The 17,791-nt window shown below is 39.5% G+C and overlaps 1 protein-coding gene across 3 annotated transcripts in view; it reads left to right on the top strand.

The window, feature by feature from the left end:
• The window catches only part of CPNE8 (copine 8), a 368,836-nt gene that overhangs the window by 164,843 nt on the left and 186,202 nt on the right, over positions 1–17,791 (top strand). For all 3 annotated transcript variants that reach the window (XM_067696130.1, XM_067696129.1, XM_067696131.1), the window contains one exon: positions 10,637–10,740. In XM_067696130.1, the coding sequence (XP_067552231.1) occupies positions 10,637–10,740 (104 nt within the window). The remainder of the gene's footprint in view (positions 1–10,636; positions 10,741–17,791) is intronic.

Below are 17,791 nucleotides of genomic sequence, written 5' to 3'. Positions count from 1 at the left end.
GATTGGGTTGTTTGTTTTTTTTTATTGAGCTGCTTGTAAAGTTTGGATTTTAGTCCTTTTGTCAGTTGCTTCATTTGCAAATATTTTCTCCCATTCTGAGGGTTGTCTTTTGGTCTTGTTTATGGTTTCCTTTGCTGTGCAAAAGCTTTTAAGTTTCATTAGGTCCCATTTGTTTATTTTTGTTTTTATTTCCATTTCTCTAGGAGGTGGGTAAAAAAGGATCTTGCTGTGATTTGTGTCATAGAGTGTTCTGCCTATGTTTTCCACTAAGAGTTTGATAGTGTCTGGCCTTACATTTAGGTCTTTATCCATTTTGAGCTTATGATTGTGTATGGTGTTAGGGAGTGTTCTAATCTCATACTTTTACATATACCTGTCCAGTTTTCCCAGCACCACTTATTGAAGAGGCTGTCTTTTCTCCACTGTATATCCTTGCCTCCTTTATCAAAGTTAAGGTGACCATATGTGCGTGGATTAATCTCTGGGCTTTCTACCCTGTTCCATTGATCTATCTTTCTGTTTTTGTGCCAGTACCATACTGTCTTGATTACTGTAGCTTTGTAGTATAGTCTGAAGTCAGGGAGCCTGATTCCTCCAGCTCCGTTTTTCGTTCTCAAGATTGCTTTGGCTATTTGGGGTCTTTTGTGTTTCCATACAAATTGTGAAATTTTTTGTTCTAGTTCTGTGAAAAATGCCAGTGGTAGTTTGATAGGGATTGCATTGAATCTATAGATTGTTTTGGGTAGTAGAGTCATTTTCACAATGTGGATTCTTCCAATCCAAGAACATGGTATATCTCTCCATCTATTTGTATCATCTTTCATCAGTGTCTTATAATTTTCTGCATACAGATCTATTGTCTCCTTAGGTAGGTTTATTCCTAGATATTTTATTCTTTTTGTTGCAGTGGTAAATGGGAGTGATTTCTTAATTTCACTTTCAGATTTTTCATCATTAGTGTTTAGGAATGCCACAGATTTCTGTGCATTCATTTTGTATCCTGCTACTTTAACAAATTCATTGATTAGCTCGAGTGGTTTTCTGGCAGCATTATTGGGATTCTCTATGTATAGCATCATGTCATCTGCAAACAGTTACAGCTTTACTTTTCCTTTTCCGATTTGGATTCCTTTTATTTATTTTTCTTCTCTGATTGCTGTTGCTAAAACTTCCAAAACTATTTTGAATAAGAGTGGTGAGAGTGGGCAACCTGGTCTTCTTCCTGATCTTAGTGGAAATGCTTTCAGTTTTTCACCATTGAGGACGATGTTGGCTGTGGGTTTGTCATATATGGCCTTTATTATGTTGAGGAAAGTTCCCTCTATGCCTACTTTCTGCAGGGATTTTATCATAAATCAATGTTGAACTTTGTCACAAGCTTTCTCTGCATCTATTGAGTTAATCATATGGTTTTTCTCCTTCAATTTGTTAATATGGTGTATCACATTGATTGATTTGCGTATATTGAAGAATCCTTGCATTCCTGGAATAAACCCCACTTGATCATGGTGTATGATCCTTTAAATGTGCTGTTGGATTCTGTTTTCTAGTATTTTGTTGAGGATTTTTGCATCTATGTTCATCAGTGATATTGGCCTGTAGTTTTCTTTCTTTGTGACATCTTTGTCTGGTTTTCGTATCAGGATTATGGTGGCCTCGTAGAATGAGTTTGGGAGTTTTCTTCCCTCTGCTATATTTTGGAAGAGTTTGAGAAGGATAGGTGATAGCCCTTCTCTAAATGTTTGATAGAATTCGCCTGTGAAGCCGTCTGGTCCTGGGCTTTTGTCTCTTGGAAAATTTTTAATCACAGTCTCAATTTCAGTGTTTGTGATCAGTCTGTTCGTATTTTCTGTTTCTTCGTGGTTCAATATTGGCAGGTTGTGCATTTCTAAGAATTTGTTCATTTCTTCCAGGTTGTCCATTTTACTGGCATAGAGTTGCTTGTAGTAATCTCTTATGATCTTTTGAATTTCTGCAGTGTCAGTTGTTACTTCTCCTTTTTCATTTCCAATTCTATTCACTTGACTCTTCCCCCTTTTTTTCTGGATGAGTCTGGCTAATGCTTTATTAATTTTGTTTATCTTCTCAAGAAACCAGCTTTTAGTTTTATTGATCTTTGCTATCATTTCCTTCATTTCTTTTTTCATTTATTTCTGAACTGATCGTTATGATTTCTTTCCTTCTGCTAACTTTGGGTTTTTTTTTTTTCTTCTTTCTCTAATTGCTTTTGGTACAAGGTTAAGTTGTTTATTTGAGATGTTTCCTGTTTCTTAAGGTAGGATTTTATTGCTATAATCTTCCCTCGTACAACTGCTTTTGCTGCATCCCATAGGTTTTGGGTTGTTGTGTTTCCATTGTCATTTGTTTCTACATATTTTTTGATTTCCTCTTTGATTTCTTCAGTGATCACTTCGTTATTAAGTAATGTATTGTTTAGCCTCCATGTGTTTGTATTTTTTACAGATCTTTTCCTGTAATTGATATCTAATCTCATAGCATTATGGTCAGAAAAGATACTTGATATGATTTCAATTTTCTTAAGTTTACCAAGGCTTGATTTGTGACCCAAGATATGATCTGTCCTGGAGAATGTTCCATGAGCCCTTGAGAAAAAAGTGTATTCTGTTGTTTTTGAATTGAATGTCCTATAAATATCAATTAAGTCCATCTTGTTTAATGTATCACTTAAAGCTTGTGTTTCCTTATTTATTTTCATTGTGGATGATCTGTCTGTTGGTGATAGTGGGGTGGTAAAGTCCCCTAATATGATTTTGTTAGTGTTGATTTCCTTTTTTATGGCTGTTAGCATTTGCCTTATGTATTGAGGTGCTCCTATGTTGGGTGCATAAATATTTACAATTGTTATGTATTCTTCTTGGATCGATCCCTTGATCATTACGTAGTGTCCTTCTTTGTCTCTTCTAATAGTCTTTATTTTAAAGTCTATTTTGTCTGATATGAGAATTGCTACTCCAGCTTTTTTTTTTTTTTTTTTTTTTTTTTTTTGCTGTACGCGCCCCTCTCACTGTTGTGGCCTCTCCTGTTGCAGAGCACAGGCTCTGGATGCACAGGCTCAGCGGCCATGGTTATGGGCCCAGCCGCTCCGCAGCATGTGGGTTCTTCCTGGCCCGGGGCACGAACCCATGTGCCCTGCATTGGCAGGCAGACTCTCAACCACTGCACTACCACAGAAGCCCTCCAGCTTTCTTCTTATTTCCATTTGCATGGAATATCTTTTTCCATCCCCTCACTTTCAGTCTGTATGTGTCCCTAGGTCTAAAGTGGGTCTCGTGTAGACAGCATATTTATGGGTCTTGTTTTTGTATCCATTCAGCCAATCTGTGTCTTTTGGTGGGAGCATTTAATCCATTTATGTTTAAAATAATTATCAATATGTATGTTCCTATTCCCATTTTCTTTTTTTTTTTTAAGAGCTTTATCATTTATAAGTTTTATTATTTTCCAAATCTTATTCAATAACAAGTACTACTTTTCAAATCAGAAAAAAAATTAGTAAGCATGAGGAAACCAACCACCTGATGACAAACTTAAATAGTCACTAATTTCACCAATAGATTTGGGTAATTTCAAATTTCCTTGCTAACACAAATTTTGGAATAAGTCACCTTATGTGTATTACTGAATATGTTCATAACAACCAGAGCCAGAAGTGGGATTTGTCATTTGTTAAATTCAGGCAGCTCACCAAGCAGCCCAGACTTAAACATGAGAACAAATGAATTGCTCACCATAGCTTTGTACTCACATCTCAAATGACTGACTACCTTAGGTACATCTTACCTTCTTTCCACATCCACTTTAGCCATTGAATCTCTCCCTGAGATTAAGAAAAGATTTATGATGAAAAAGATAGCTCTTACCATCGGGAAACTCTTCCTCCCCTAGAAATGCCAACCCTTTGCTCCTTGCAAAGATATGCTCTGTACCAGCATTTTATTTTGGACCCCACCTTATCCTAAAACAATGGAGCATCTTGGCTGAGCAGCCCACAGAGGATTCCATCTGCTGCTGGCCAGACAGAAGCTGGGGATTAGGAGTAAACACTGGGAGCCCCAAGCGGATCAGCCAGTGTGTCCCTGCCCCTCCCCTAAGCTTTATGCTTCCTCCCGTGGAGCCTTCTGTACCTTCCAAAGCCCTCAATGAATGGGCTAGAAAAAGGTTCTTTTCTTCCCTTGGCACTTTACTGCCATGCATGTTTCCCTGCTAGCATGGGCTACTCCATTAAGCCTCCTGCCTGTCAAAATTTCTAGACTCAAAGTAGGCACCAGGCTGTATATCTTCATTGCCTCAAACTCCAGAGGACATGTCAAGCCCTCCAAGTCCAATCCACTCCATCAGTACCACAGGGGAGTGGAATGTCTGCTGGTACAAAATGCCCCACATCCCCTCCTTGCAAGCATCCCCAGTCTCCACAAGGGAGTCTCTCAGGGTCCCTTCACTTGACTTCATGGGGAGCAAAAAGTCTTTCACCTCAAGCAAGTACATCCTACAGGCCAAGATTCCAAAGATTATGCCTTCCTTTCTATCTCTATAATTATATAGACCTGGGGGCTTAGAGTTGAGGGTTCCACGACCAGTTTTGTTATTGTAGGTCTTTTCCTTCTTTTGTGTTTCTTGCCTAGAGAAGTTCCTTTAGCAGTTGTTGTAGAGCTGGTTTGGTGGTGCTGAACTCTCTCAGCTTTTGCTTGTCTCTAAAGGTTTTAATTTCTCCATCAAATCTGAATGAGATCCTTGCTGGGTAGAGTAATCTTGGTTGCAGGTTTTTCTCCTTCAACACTTTCAATATGTCCTGCCACTCCCTTCTGGCTTGCAGAGTTTCTGCTGAAAGATCAGCTGTTAACCTTATGGGGATTCCCTTGTGTGTTATTTGTTGTTTTTCCCTTGCTGCTTTTAATATGTTTTCTTTGTATTTAATTTTTGACAGTTTGATTAATATGTGTCTTGGCGTATTTCTCCTTGGATTTATCCTGTATGGGACTCTCTGTGCTTCCTGGACTTGATTAACTATTTCCTTTCCCATATTAGGGAAGTTTTCAACTATAATCTCTTCAAATATTTTCTCAGTCCCTTTCTTTTTCTCTTCTTCTTCTGGAACCCCTATAATTCGAATGTTGGTACGTTTAATGTTGTCCCAGAGGTCTCTGAGACTGTCCTCAGTTCTTTTCATTCTTTTTTCTTTATTCTGCTCTGCAGTAGTTATTTCCACTATTTTATCTTCCAGGTCACTTATCCGTTCTTCTGCCTCAGTTATTCTGCTATTGATCCCATCTAGAGTACTTTTAATTTCATTTATTGTGTTGTTCATCGTTGCTTGTTTCATCTTTAGTTCTTCTAGGTCCTTGTTAACTGATTCTTGCATTTTGTCCATTCTATTGTCCATTCTATCTCCAAGATTTCGGATCAACCTTACTATCATTATTCTGAATTCTTTTTCAGGTAGACTGCCTATTTCCTCTTCATTTGTTAGGTCTGATGGGTTTTTATCTTGCTCCTTCATCTGCGGTGTGTTTTTCTGTCTTTTCATTTTGCTTATCTTACTGTGTTTGGGGTCTCCTTTTTTGCAGGCTGCAGGTTCGTAGTTCCTGTTGTTTTTTGTGTCTGTCCCCAGTGGCTAAGGTTGGTTCAGTGGGTTGTGTAGGCTTCCTGGTGGAGGGTACTAGTGCCTGTGTTCTGGTGGATGAGGCTAGATCTTGTCTTTCTGGTGGGCAGGTCCACGTCTGGTGGTGTGTTTTGGGGTGTCTGTAGACTTATTATGATTTTGGGCCGCCTCTCTGCTAATGGGTGGGGTTGTGTTCCTGTCTTGCTAGTTGTTTGGCATAGGATGTCCAGCACTGTAGCTTGCTGGTCGTTGAGTGAAGCTGGGTGCTGGCGTTGAGATGGAGATCTCTCGGAAATTTTTGCTGTTTGATATTATGTGCAGCTGGGAGGTCTCTTGTGGATCAGTGTCCTGAAGTTGGCTCTCCCACCTCAGAGGCACAGCACTGACTCCTGGCTGCAGCACCAAGAGCCTTTCATCCACAGGGCTCCTTAATTTGGGATGATTGGTTGTCTATTCAGGTATTCCACAGATGCAGGGTATATCAAGTTGATTGTGGAGCTTTAATCCGCTGCTTCTGAGGCTGCTGGGAGAGATTTCCCTTTCTCGTCTTTGTTCTCACAGCTCCCAGGGGCTCAGCTTTGGATTTAGCCCCGCCTGTGCGTGTAGGTCGCCGGAGGGCGTCTGTTCTTTGCTCAGACAGGACGGGGTTAAAGGAGCCGCTGATTCGGAGGCTCTGGCTCACTCAGGCCCGGGGGTAGGGAGGGGCACGGAGTGTGGGGCGGGCCTGCGGCGGCAGAGGCCGGCGAGACGTTGCAGCCTGAGGCGCGCCTGTGCGTTCTCCCGGGGGAGTTGTCCCTGGATGCCGGGACCCTGGCAGTGGCGGGCTGCACAGGCTCCCCGGAAGGGCGTGTGGCTAGTGACCTGTGTTCGCACACAGGCCTCCCGGTGGCGGCAGCAGCGGCCCTAGCGTCTCATGTCTGTCTCTGGGCTCCGCACTTTTAGCCGCGGCTCGCGCCCGTCCCTGGAGCTCTCTCAAGCAGCGTTCTTAATCCCCTCTCCTCGCGCACCAGGAAACAAAGAGGGACGTAAAAGTCTCTTGCCTCTTCGGCAGTTCCAGACTTCTCCCCGGACTCTCTCCCGGCCAGCCGCGGTGCACTAACGCCCTGCAGGCTGTGTTCACGCCGCCAACCTCAGTCCTCTCCCGGCGCTCCGACAAAAGCCGGAGCCTCAGCTCCCAGTCCCGCCCGCCCCGGCGGGCGAGCAGACAAGCCTCTCGGCTGGTGAGTGCCGGTCGGCCCGATCCTCTGCGCTGGAATCTGTCCGCTTTGCCCTCCGCACCCCTGTTGCTGTGCTCTCCTCCGCGGCTCCCAAGCTCCCCCACTCCGCCTCCCGAAGTCTCCACCCGCGAAGGGGCTTCCTAGTGTGTGGACACTTTTCCTCCTTCACAGCTCTCTCCCGCTGGTGCAGGACCCGTCCCTATCCTTTTGTCTCTGTTTAGTTTTTTCTTTTGCCCTACCCAGGTACGTGGGGAGTTTCTTGCCTTTTGGGAGGTCTGAGGTCTTCTGCCAGTGTTCAGTAGGTGTTCTGTAGGAGTTGTTCCACGCGTAGATGTATTTCTGGTGTATCTGTGGGGAGAAACGTGATCTCCTCGTCTTACTCTTCCGCCATCTTCCCGGAAGTATCTCCCATTTTCTTAATTGTTTTGGGCTTATTATTGTAGGTCTTTTCCTTCTCTTGTGTTTCCTTCTTAGAGATGTTCCTTTAGCATTTGTTGTAAAGGTGGTTTCGTGGTGCTGAACTCTCTCAGCTTTTGCTTGTCTGTAAAGGTTTTTATTTCTCCCTCAAATCTCAATGAGATCCTTGCTGGGTAGAGAAATCTTGGTTTTAGGTTTTTGTCCTTCATCACTTTAAATACGTCCTGCCAGTCCCTTCTGGCTTGCAGAGTTTCTGCTGAAACATCAGCTGTTAACCTTATGGGGATTCCCTTGTGTGTTATTTGTTGTTTTTACCTTGCTACTTTTTTTCTTTTTTCCAGTATGCGGGCCTCTCACTGTTGTGGACTCTCCCGTGCGTAGCACAGGCTCCGGACGCCCAGTCTCAGCAGCCATGGCTCACAGGCCCAGCCGGTCCACAGAATGTAGGATCCTCCCAGACCGGGGCACGAATCTGTGTCTCCTGCATTAGCAGGTGGACTCTCAACCACTGCGCCACCAGGAAGCCCTACCGTGCTGCTTTTAATATGTTTTCTTTGTATTTACTTTTTGACAGTTTGCTTAATATGTGTCTTGGCATGTTTCTCCTTGGATTTATCCTGTATGGGACTCTCTGTGCTTCCTGGACTTGATTAACTATTTTCTTTCCCATATTAGGGAAGTTTTCAACTGTAATCTCTTCAAATATTTTCTCAGTCCCTTTCTTTTTCTCTTCTTCATCTGGGACCTCTACAATTCGAATGTTGGTGCATTTAATGTTGTCCCAGAGATCTCTGAGACAGTCCTCAGGTCTTTTCACTCTTTTTTTTTATTCTGCTCTGCAGTAGTTATTCCATTATTTTATCTTCGAGGTCTCTTATCCATTCTTTTGCCTCAGTTGTTCTGCTTTTGATCCCTTCTAGCCTGTTTTCAATTTCACTTATTGTGTTGTTCATCATTGCTTGTTTCCTCTTTAGTTCTTCTAGGTCCTTGTTAAATGTTTCTTTTATTTTCTCCATTCTGTTTCCAAGATTTTGGATCATCTTTACTAGCATTATTCTGAATTCTTTTTCAGGTAGACTGCCTCTTTCCTCTTCATTTGTTAGGTCTGGTGGGTTTTTATCTTGCTCCTTCATAGGCTGTGTGTTTTTCTGTCTTCTCCTTTTGCTTATCATACTGTGTTTGGGGTCTCCTTTTTGCAGGCTGCAGGTTCATAGTTCCCGTTGTTTTTGGTGTCTGTCCCCAGTGGCTAAAGTTGGTTCAGTGGGTTGTGTAGGCTTCCTGGTGGAGAGGCCTAGTGCCTGTGTTCTGGTGGATGAGGCTGGATCTTGTCTTTCTGGTGGGCCAGTCCACATCTAGTCATGTGGTTTGGGGTGTCTGTGGCTTTATTATGATTTTCGGCAGCCTTTCTGCTAATTGGTGGCGTTGTGTTCCTGTCTTGCTGGTAGTTTGGCATAGGGTGTGCAGCACTGTAGCTTGCTGGTTGTTGAGTGAAGCTGGGCGTTGGTGTTGAGATGGACATCTCTGGGAGACTTTCGCTGTTTGATATTACGTGGAGTTGGGAGATCTCTTGTGGACCAGTGTCCTGAAGTTGGCTCCTCCTCCTCAGAGGCACAGCACTGACTCCTGGGTACAGCACCAAGAGCCTTTCATCCACATGGCTCAGAATAAAAGGGAGAAATTAGAAAGAATGAAAAAAAGAGGATAAAATAAAATAAAATAAAGTAAGATAAAATAAAATAATTAAAATAAAAAATAATTATTAAGAAAAAAAAATTTTTTTAAGTAAAAACAACAACAACAAAAGGACAGACAGAACCCTAGGACAAATGGTGAAAGCAAAGCTATACAGACAAAATCTCACACAGAAGTATACACATACACACTCACAAAAAGAGGAAAAAGTAACGTATTTTGCTCCCAAAGTCCACCGCATCAATTTGGGATGATTCATTGTCTATTCAGGTGTTCCACAGATGCAGGGCACATCAAGTTGATTGTGGAGATTTAATCCGTTGCTCCTGAGGCTGCTGGGAGAAATTTCCCTTTCTCTTCTTTGTTCACACAGCTCCCAGGGTTCAGCTTTGGATTTTTCCCTGCCTCTGCGTGTAGGTCACCGGAGGGCATCTGTTCTTCACTCAGACAGGACGGGGTTAAAGGAGCAGCGATTCACGGGTCTGGCTCACTCGGGCCAGGGGGAGGGAGGGGCACGGAGTGTGGGGCAAGCCTGCGGTGGCAGAGGCCATCATGACGTCGCACCAGCCTGAGGCGCGCATGTGTTCTCCCGGGGAAGTTTTCTCTGGATCACGGGACCCTGGCAGTGGCGGGCTGCACAGGTTCCCGGTAGGAGAGGTGTGGAAAGTGACCTGTGCTTGCACACAGGCTTTTTGGTGGCAGCAGCAGCGGCCTTAGCATTTCATGCCCGTCTCCGGGGTCTGTGCTGTTAGCCATGGCTCGCGCCCATTTCTGGAGCTCCTTTAAGCAGCGCTCTTAATCCCCTGTCTTCCTGCACCAGGAAACAAAGAGGGAAGAAAAGTCTCTTGCCTCTTCAGCAGGTCCAGACATTTTCCTGGACTCCCTCCCAGCTAGCCGTGGTGCACTAACCCCTTCAGGCTGTGTTGCCGCCACCAGTCCTCTCCCTGCCATCTGACCAAAGCCCGAGCCTCAGCTCCCAGCCCCCGCCCGCCCCAGTGGTGAGCAGACAAGCCTCTCGGGCTGGTGAGTGCTGGTTGGCACCGATCCTCTGTGCGGAAATCTCTCCGCTTTTCTCTCCACACCCTTGTTGCTGTGCTCTCCTCCTTGGCTCCGAAGCTTCCCCCCTCCACCACCCGCAGTCTCCGCCCGGGAAGGGGCTTCCTAGTGTGTGGAAACCTTTCCTCCTTCACAGCTCCCTTCCACTGGTGCATGTCCTGTCCCTACTCTTTTTTTTTTTTTTTTTTTGCAATACGTGGGTCTCTCACTGTTGTGGCCTCTCCAGTTGCGGAGCACAGGCTCCGGACTCACAGACTCAGTGGCCATGGCTCACGGGACTAGCCGCTCTGCGGCATGTGGGATCTTCCCAGACCAGGGCATGAACCCATGTCCCCTGCATTGGTGGGCAGACTCTCAACCACTGCGCCACCAGGGAAGCCCCTGTCCCTACTCTTTTGTCTGTGTTTATTCTTTTTTCTTTTGCCCTACCCAGGTATGGGGGAGTTTCTTGCCTTTTGGGAAGTCTGAGGTTTTCTGCCAAAATTCATTGGGTGTTCTGTAGGAGTTGTTCCACGTGTAGATGTATTTCTGATGTATCTGTGGGGAGGAAGGTGATCTCCACGTCTTACTCTTCCGCCATCTTCTCCCTCTCCTTCACCCAGGTTTTGAGCTATTTTATTAATTTTGTTTGTAGGATGCTGTTCTGATGCAATTTTGTGCGAACAAATTGGACAAGAAGGACTTCTTTGGAAAATCAGATCCTTTTCTTGTATTTTATCGAAGTAATGAAGATGGCAGGTAGATTTATCTTTTATGAATTTTAAGGCTATTATAACTATGACTTTATCAGTTTTTCTCAGATATTCATATTAAATTGATAAACAAATATTTTGGTAATCAAAAAATGATTTGATTTTTTATTCTCAATAATAATGTGTAACTTTATAGGCATTTTATGTTTTTTTGATATTTATAATGAATGATTTTCAGCTTCATAGAAACATTTCCTCTTTACTTTTCCTAAAATTGTATTATTGCCTTAATAGAATGGATGATTTATATGTTTGTGGAAATCTAAAATTATGAAACTAAAGTATTTTGTTATAGAATTGAACTCTTAAGCCAATTTCTTGGAGAAGAATATGGAGTTTAGGGGTTGCTTTTTATTCTACAGGGTTTTTTCAATGATATCTAACATTCAGGAAAATTTTTCATTACCCTCTAGTAATTTGAATATTTTACCAGTTATGATTAGACTGGTTTCTTTGTGATTTGAAAATGTATTATAGAGTTATAATTTATTTTATTTTTTTATTGAAGTATAGTTAATATACAATATTATATGAGTTACAGGTATACAATATAGTGATTCACAAGTTTTAAAGATTGCACTTCATTTATAATTATTTTACAATATTGGCTACATTCCTTGTATTGTATTATATCCTTGTAGCTTATTTTATACAAAATAGTTTGTAACTCTTATTTCCCTACTCTAACATTGCTCCTCCTCTCTCCTCTTTCATCACTGGTAGCCAATAGTTTGTTCTCTATATCCATGGGTCTGCTTCTTTTTTGTTATATTCACTAGTTTGTTGTAGTTTTTAGATTCCACATATAAGGAATATCATACAGTATATGTCTTTCTCTGTCTGACTTATTTCTCGTAGCATAGTATCCTCTAAGTCCATCCATGTTATTGCAAATGGCAAAGTTTTCATTCTTTTTTATTCTCTGAGTAGTATTCCATTGTACAGAGTATAATTTAATACATATGACTCTACGATGAAATACATTTTATTGTTATCTTCTATGATTCTTACTGTATTGTCAGTAGTAATGAAAAAGTTTAGTGGTTAAATTTATGAGTTAAATGAGGTCCTGCTGCCTAGGTGTAAACCGTGACCCTGCTACTTAATAGCTGTGGGACCATAGGCAAGTTTTTAAACTCATATGACACTCAGTTTCCTCATCTGTAAAATGGGCTATGATCATAGTTATCTCCCAGTGCTGTTGAGAGTATCAAATGAGTTACTACACAAAAATCATCTAGAAGCTTCCCTAACATAACATAAGAATTATGTTAGCTGTTATTATTATTATTATCTTATGGTATAATGTTTCCTCTTCTGTTTTCCTTAACTGTGCATAATAAAATACTAGCTAAAGAGAAAATGTCATTTGGAGATTAAAATTAGGAGAATAGAATATAAAAAAAAAGTAACCTGCTTCACTTATATATGAAATTATACAACATGTTAATATTATGTAATAAGTATAAAATGGTACATAAAAATAGAAAGTTTGCTATTTAAAGTGATTATACTGAGCAATATAAAATGAAGCTTAACATAGTGTATGAATTTTGCTGATGCAGCTACTGGGCAACTGTTGGTTATTTTTGTTGAGGTATCATATGGTTGGATTTTGCATGCTTCTTTTCTATTTTGGTGGTAAAAATGTTAGAGTAGCATTTGTATCTGAATACTAATTTACCCATGTGAAAAATATTGGACAGTGGATGAAATAACCATATTTTCCAGTCATTTCACAGTTAGGAAAAAAACTAAAGGATTGTTAAAATTTTCTTGAATTAAAAAGTTCTTATGTTTCCTCCTGTTTGAATGACTTATTTCCTGAACTTTCTATTTTATTCTTACTAGTTTTCTTAGAAATATTTGTTGTACAATTATAGAATTTCAGTCTATCATACATTTAATGCTCCTTGTAAGAGATATATTACAAAATTTATTATGCTTATAAAAATAGTATTAACTTGTTGATTAAATAAAATATAAATATTGAGTGCAACTTATCCAAAAATCTCAAATCATTTAAAAATAACTATTGCTAAAATTTTGTGAATCTCATTTCAGAAAACTTTCCACTTGCAATACACAGAGAAAATAGTTTGCCAGCTAGATCCAAATATATATATTAGGGCATATGTATTAATATACATATGTTTTGTTCTGATGAGTTTTGAATGAATAAAAATGCTTTTACTCCTCAATTTTTATGTGTGTTTTTGTAACTGCAAAGACTTTATCTTCATTTTTAAGATGTATTTGAACACGGAGCTACTTCAGAAATTGCTTGTTGCCTAGTGGTTGAGGCTCATATTATAAGAAAGAGTAAAACTTAATTTCTACTGTAAGCATTAATGAAAATCCATTATAATATATGATTACAAATTCTTATTTTCTTGCTTTCACATTATTTAGTAATTTGACCTGTATTCATAATTAGGTAATAATTTTCCTTTGGAATAACTGTTTTATGGTAATTGGCTTCATTTAAGGTATTTAAACAGGTTATTTAATAAAAATATTTTTCTTATAATGCTATGTGTAATACGTATATACATACACATTTATATTTATATAGCAATACTCCTGAATTCAGGAGCAATACTCCTGAATAGTAGTAGAAAGAGCTACCTCAGACTCCTGTTAGAATTTTCACTAATTACACTAGTGCTGGAATACTAGAGAGATTTTGTTGTCTATATCACATCTAATGCTTTACAAATGAGAATGATTAATAGAAGACAGATGACTACCTCACTTACAAGTAACTCACTAAGAAGGTGAGTCACTTTATTAAGAGAAGAAGTTTCAATGTATTTCATTTCTATTGCTGATAATACTAGGAATGTGACAGAAATTTTGATTTAACTGTAAGCAAAAAAGCCTAGAAGTCAGTAGATTATTGAGCATGTTAGTTTGAAGATGGTTCATTGGTCGCTTTATTTCTATCTAGCTCTCTATCGATTTAATCTACTATCTATCTATCTATCATCCATCTATCATCTATCTTCTACCTACCTATCTAGATACCTATATAGCAAGGTATCTATATCTATCACCATACCAAAGATTGGTATATATTAGAATATGATATAAGAGAAGAAGAGAAAGTCCCTTTGTAAATCTTTAAGAATATGTAGTGTTATGAAGATTGGCAGATGCCTGTTTATGAAAACAATATATATACTTTTGTCCCTAAGAATTTTTCTTAACCATTTTTGTGTACTTCTGCTTTTTCTCATTTGATTCCCTCTGTTTTTCTCCTGCCTATTTCTCCTTGTCTCCCTTAATTTTCTTCCTTTTGCTTTAGATATTTTGATTAACCTTTTATTTTTTTATTTTATTTTTTATAACATCTTTATTGGAGTATAATTGCTATACAATGGTGTGTTAGTTTCTGCTTTATAACAAAGTGAATCAGTTATACATATACATATATTCCCATATATCTTCCCTCTTGCATCTCCCTCCCTCCCACCCTCCCTATCCCCCTCTAGGTGGTCACAAACCACCAAGCTGATCTTCCAGTGCTATGCGGCTGCTTCCCACTAGCTATCTATTTTAAGTTTGGTAGTGTATATATGTCCGTGCCACTCTCTAACTTTGTCAGAGCTTACCCTTCCCCCTCCCCATATCCTCAAGTCCATTCTCTAGTAGCTCTGTGTCTTTATCCCCATCTTACCCATAGGTTCTTCATGACCTATTTTTTTTCTTAGATTACATATAGATGTGTTAGCATATGGTATTTGTTTTTCTCTTTCTGACATACTTCACTCTGTATGACAGACTCTAGGTCCATCCACCTCACTACAAATAACTCAATTTTGTTTCTTTTCATGGCTGAGTAATATTCCATTGTGTATATGTGCCACATCTTCTTTATCCATTCATCTGTTGGTGGACACTTAGGTTGCTTCCATGTCCTGGTTATTGTAAATAGAGCTGCAATGAACATTTTGGTACATGACTCTTTTTGAATTATGGTTTTCTCAGGGTATATGCCCAGTAGTGGGATTGCTGGGTCATATGGTAGTTCTATTTGTAGTTTTTTAAGGAATCTCCATACTGTTCTCCATAGTGACTGTATCAATTTGCATTCCCACCAACAGTGCAGGAGTGTTCCCTTTTCTCCACACCCTCTCCAGCATTTATTGTTTCTAGATTTTTTGATAATGGCCATTCTGACTGGTGTGAGATGATATCTCATTGTAGTTTTGATTTGCATTTCTCTAATTATTAATGATGTTGAGCATTCTTTCATGTGTTTGTTGGCAATCTGTATATCTTCTTTGGAGAAATGTCTATTTAGGTCTTCTGCCCATTTTTGGATTGGGTTGTTTGTGTTTTTGTTATTGAGCTGCTTGAGCTGCTTGTAAATTTTGGAAATTAATCCTTTCTCAGTTGCTTCATTTGCAAATATTTTCTCCCATTCTGAGGCTTCTCTTTTGATCTTGTTTATTGTTTCCTTTGCTGTGCAAAAGCTTTGAAGTTTCATTAGGTCTCATTTGGTTTTATTTCCATTGCTGTAGGAGGTGGGTCAGAAAGGATCTTGCTGTGATTTATGTCATAGAGTGTTCTGCCTATGTTTTCCTCTAAGAATTTGATAGTGTCTGGCCTTACATTTAGGTCTTTAATTCATTTTGAGTTTTTTTTTTTAGTTTATTTTTGTGTATGGTGTTAGGGAGTGTTCTAATTTCATACTTTTACATCTGCCTGTCCAGTTTTCCCGGCACCACTTATTGAAGATGCTGTCTTTTCTCCACTGTATATTCTTGCCTCCTTTATCAAAGATAAGTTGACCATATGTTTGTGGGTTTATCTCTGGGCTTCCTATCCTGTTCCATTGATCTATCTTTCTGTTTTTGTGCCAGTACCATACTGTCTTGATTACTGTAGCTTTGTAGTATAGTCTGAAGTCAGGGAGCCTGATTCCTCCAGCTCCGTTTTTCGTTCTCAAGATTGCTTTGGCTATTTGGGGTCTTTTGTGTTTCCATACAAATTGTGAAATTTTTTGTTCTAGTTCGGTGAAAAATGCCAGTGGTAGTTTGATAGAGATTGCATTGAAACTGTAGATTGCTTTGGGTAGTAGAGTCATTTTCACAATGTGGATTCTTCCAATCCAAGAACATGCTATATCTCTCCATCTATTTGTATCATCTTTAATTTCTTTCATCAGTGTTTTATAATTTTCTGCATACAGGTCTTTTGTTTCCTTAGGTAGGTTTATTCCTAGATATTTTATTCTTCTTGTTGCAATGGTAAATGAGAGTGTTTTCTTAATTTCATTTTCAGATTTTTCATCATTAGTGTTTAGGAATGCCAGAGATTTCTGTGCATTAATTTTGTATCCTGCTACTTTAACAAATTCATTGATTAGCTCGTGTAGTTTTCTGGTAGCATCATTGGGATTCTCTATGTATAGTATCATGTCATCTGCAAGCAGTTACAGCTTTACTTCTTCTTTTCTGATTTGGATTCCTTTTATTTCTTTTTCTTCTGTTATTGCTGTGGCTAAAACTTCCAAAACTATGTTGGATAATAGTGGTGAGAGTGGGCTACTTTGTCTTATTCCTGATCTTAGTGAAAATGGTTTCAGTTTTTCACCATTGAGGATGATGTTGGCTGTTGATTAACCTTTTAGAGTCTTTTCTATCCTCTTTCTTTCTTTTAATGTCTTTTGCCCCCAGTGATTCCTACATTTCTCTGGGTGACTCAACTTTGAGAGCATTTGACCACATTACATACACACATATTCTCTTGAGCTCTGTCAATTTAGTAACATGATTTTCTTTAGATAGGTGAGGATACTACCAGGAAGAGTATGGCACTAATGCCATAAATATTAAATTGCATACATTATCCATTTATATTATGTTTCTATTTTATCTCTTAATGCAGAGAGGTGCTTTCTTGCCTGTGAAGCAGAAAATTGACTCAAGGCCCTTTCAAAGTGAGATTATTTTCTTATGAGGTTTAGTTACAGTATGTTCACTATGGTAGTTATATAATAACTCTCATGCTAATGACTATTAGAGGGATCCCTTGAATTTAGAACAATTGACGACTAAGATTTTATTGAAGATTGTGTTTAGGTATTGTTCTAACCAAGATTATTTAAAACATTTTATAGCTCAGTAACTGCTGCATAAATTTGCATTTAGGCAAAAACATTTCCAGGACCTGATTGATGTCTGGAGATTGAATGATTTGGTGGAAACAATACTGGAATTTGAATCAGAAAACCTAGTTTAAGGCTCCATGTATTCTACCCCTTATTTTATATTGTTGAATTGCTATCTTTCTTCCATCTAGGGATTCTTTAGGTATATAGAGTCAACAGTTTAAAGAAAGAAAGAACCACATACTGAGTGGTCTTACTATAAATTTATTATGCTAATCTTAAATAGGCCCTTAGCCCTCCCCAGAAATCTTACTCCCTTTCCTTAATCCATCAGTTTTCCCTCCCTCCCAGACACTTTAGCACTTTTGCCCTCTTCCTTCTCTGCTGGTTATCTTGCTTTCTATTTAATAAGAAAATGGAAGCAATTGGAGAACTTCCTCAAGATCCCATCACAGCATCTACCCCTGTGCTCGACCTTCCTGAATGCTCTGCAAAGTGACTATCTGTGCTCCCAAGGCCAACCCCTCCATTGATTTCCTCTATCCCATCCACTTGCATCTTATTCAGGACATTGCTCTATCTTTTATCCCCTTTCTTTCATGCATCACAGATTGTTTTCTCTCTAATGTACTTTTTCCTTTAGCATACAACCTTGCTGTTATTTCTTTCATCTTGAAAAAAATTAAAAAGTAACAAAAAACAAACCTTTCACTTGACTAATCTTTCCCCTTTAAGCTATCCCCAATTTCTCTTTTTCTCTTTACAGCTAAACTGCTCAAAAGTGTTGTTTATACACTCTACCTCATTTTCTCTTCTCTTTCTTAAACCCATTCCAACCAGATTTTTGTCTCCAGCACTCCAGCAAAACTGCCCTTCTCAGGGTTACTGATGACCTTCATATTCTTAGTGACCCATGGAT

The sequence above is a fragment of the Pseudorca crassidens genome, chromosome 11 (assembly GCF_039906515.1).
Source record: "Pseudorca crassidens isolate mPseCra1 chromosome 11, mPseCra1.hap1, whole genome shotgun sequence".
In the NCBI taxonomy this organism is placed as follows: Eukaryota; Metazoa; Chordata; class Mammalia; order Artiodactyla; family Delphinidae; genus Pseudorca; species Pseudorca crassidens.
This window is presented reverse-complemented; position numbering and strand designations above follow the sequence as displayed.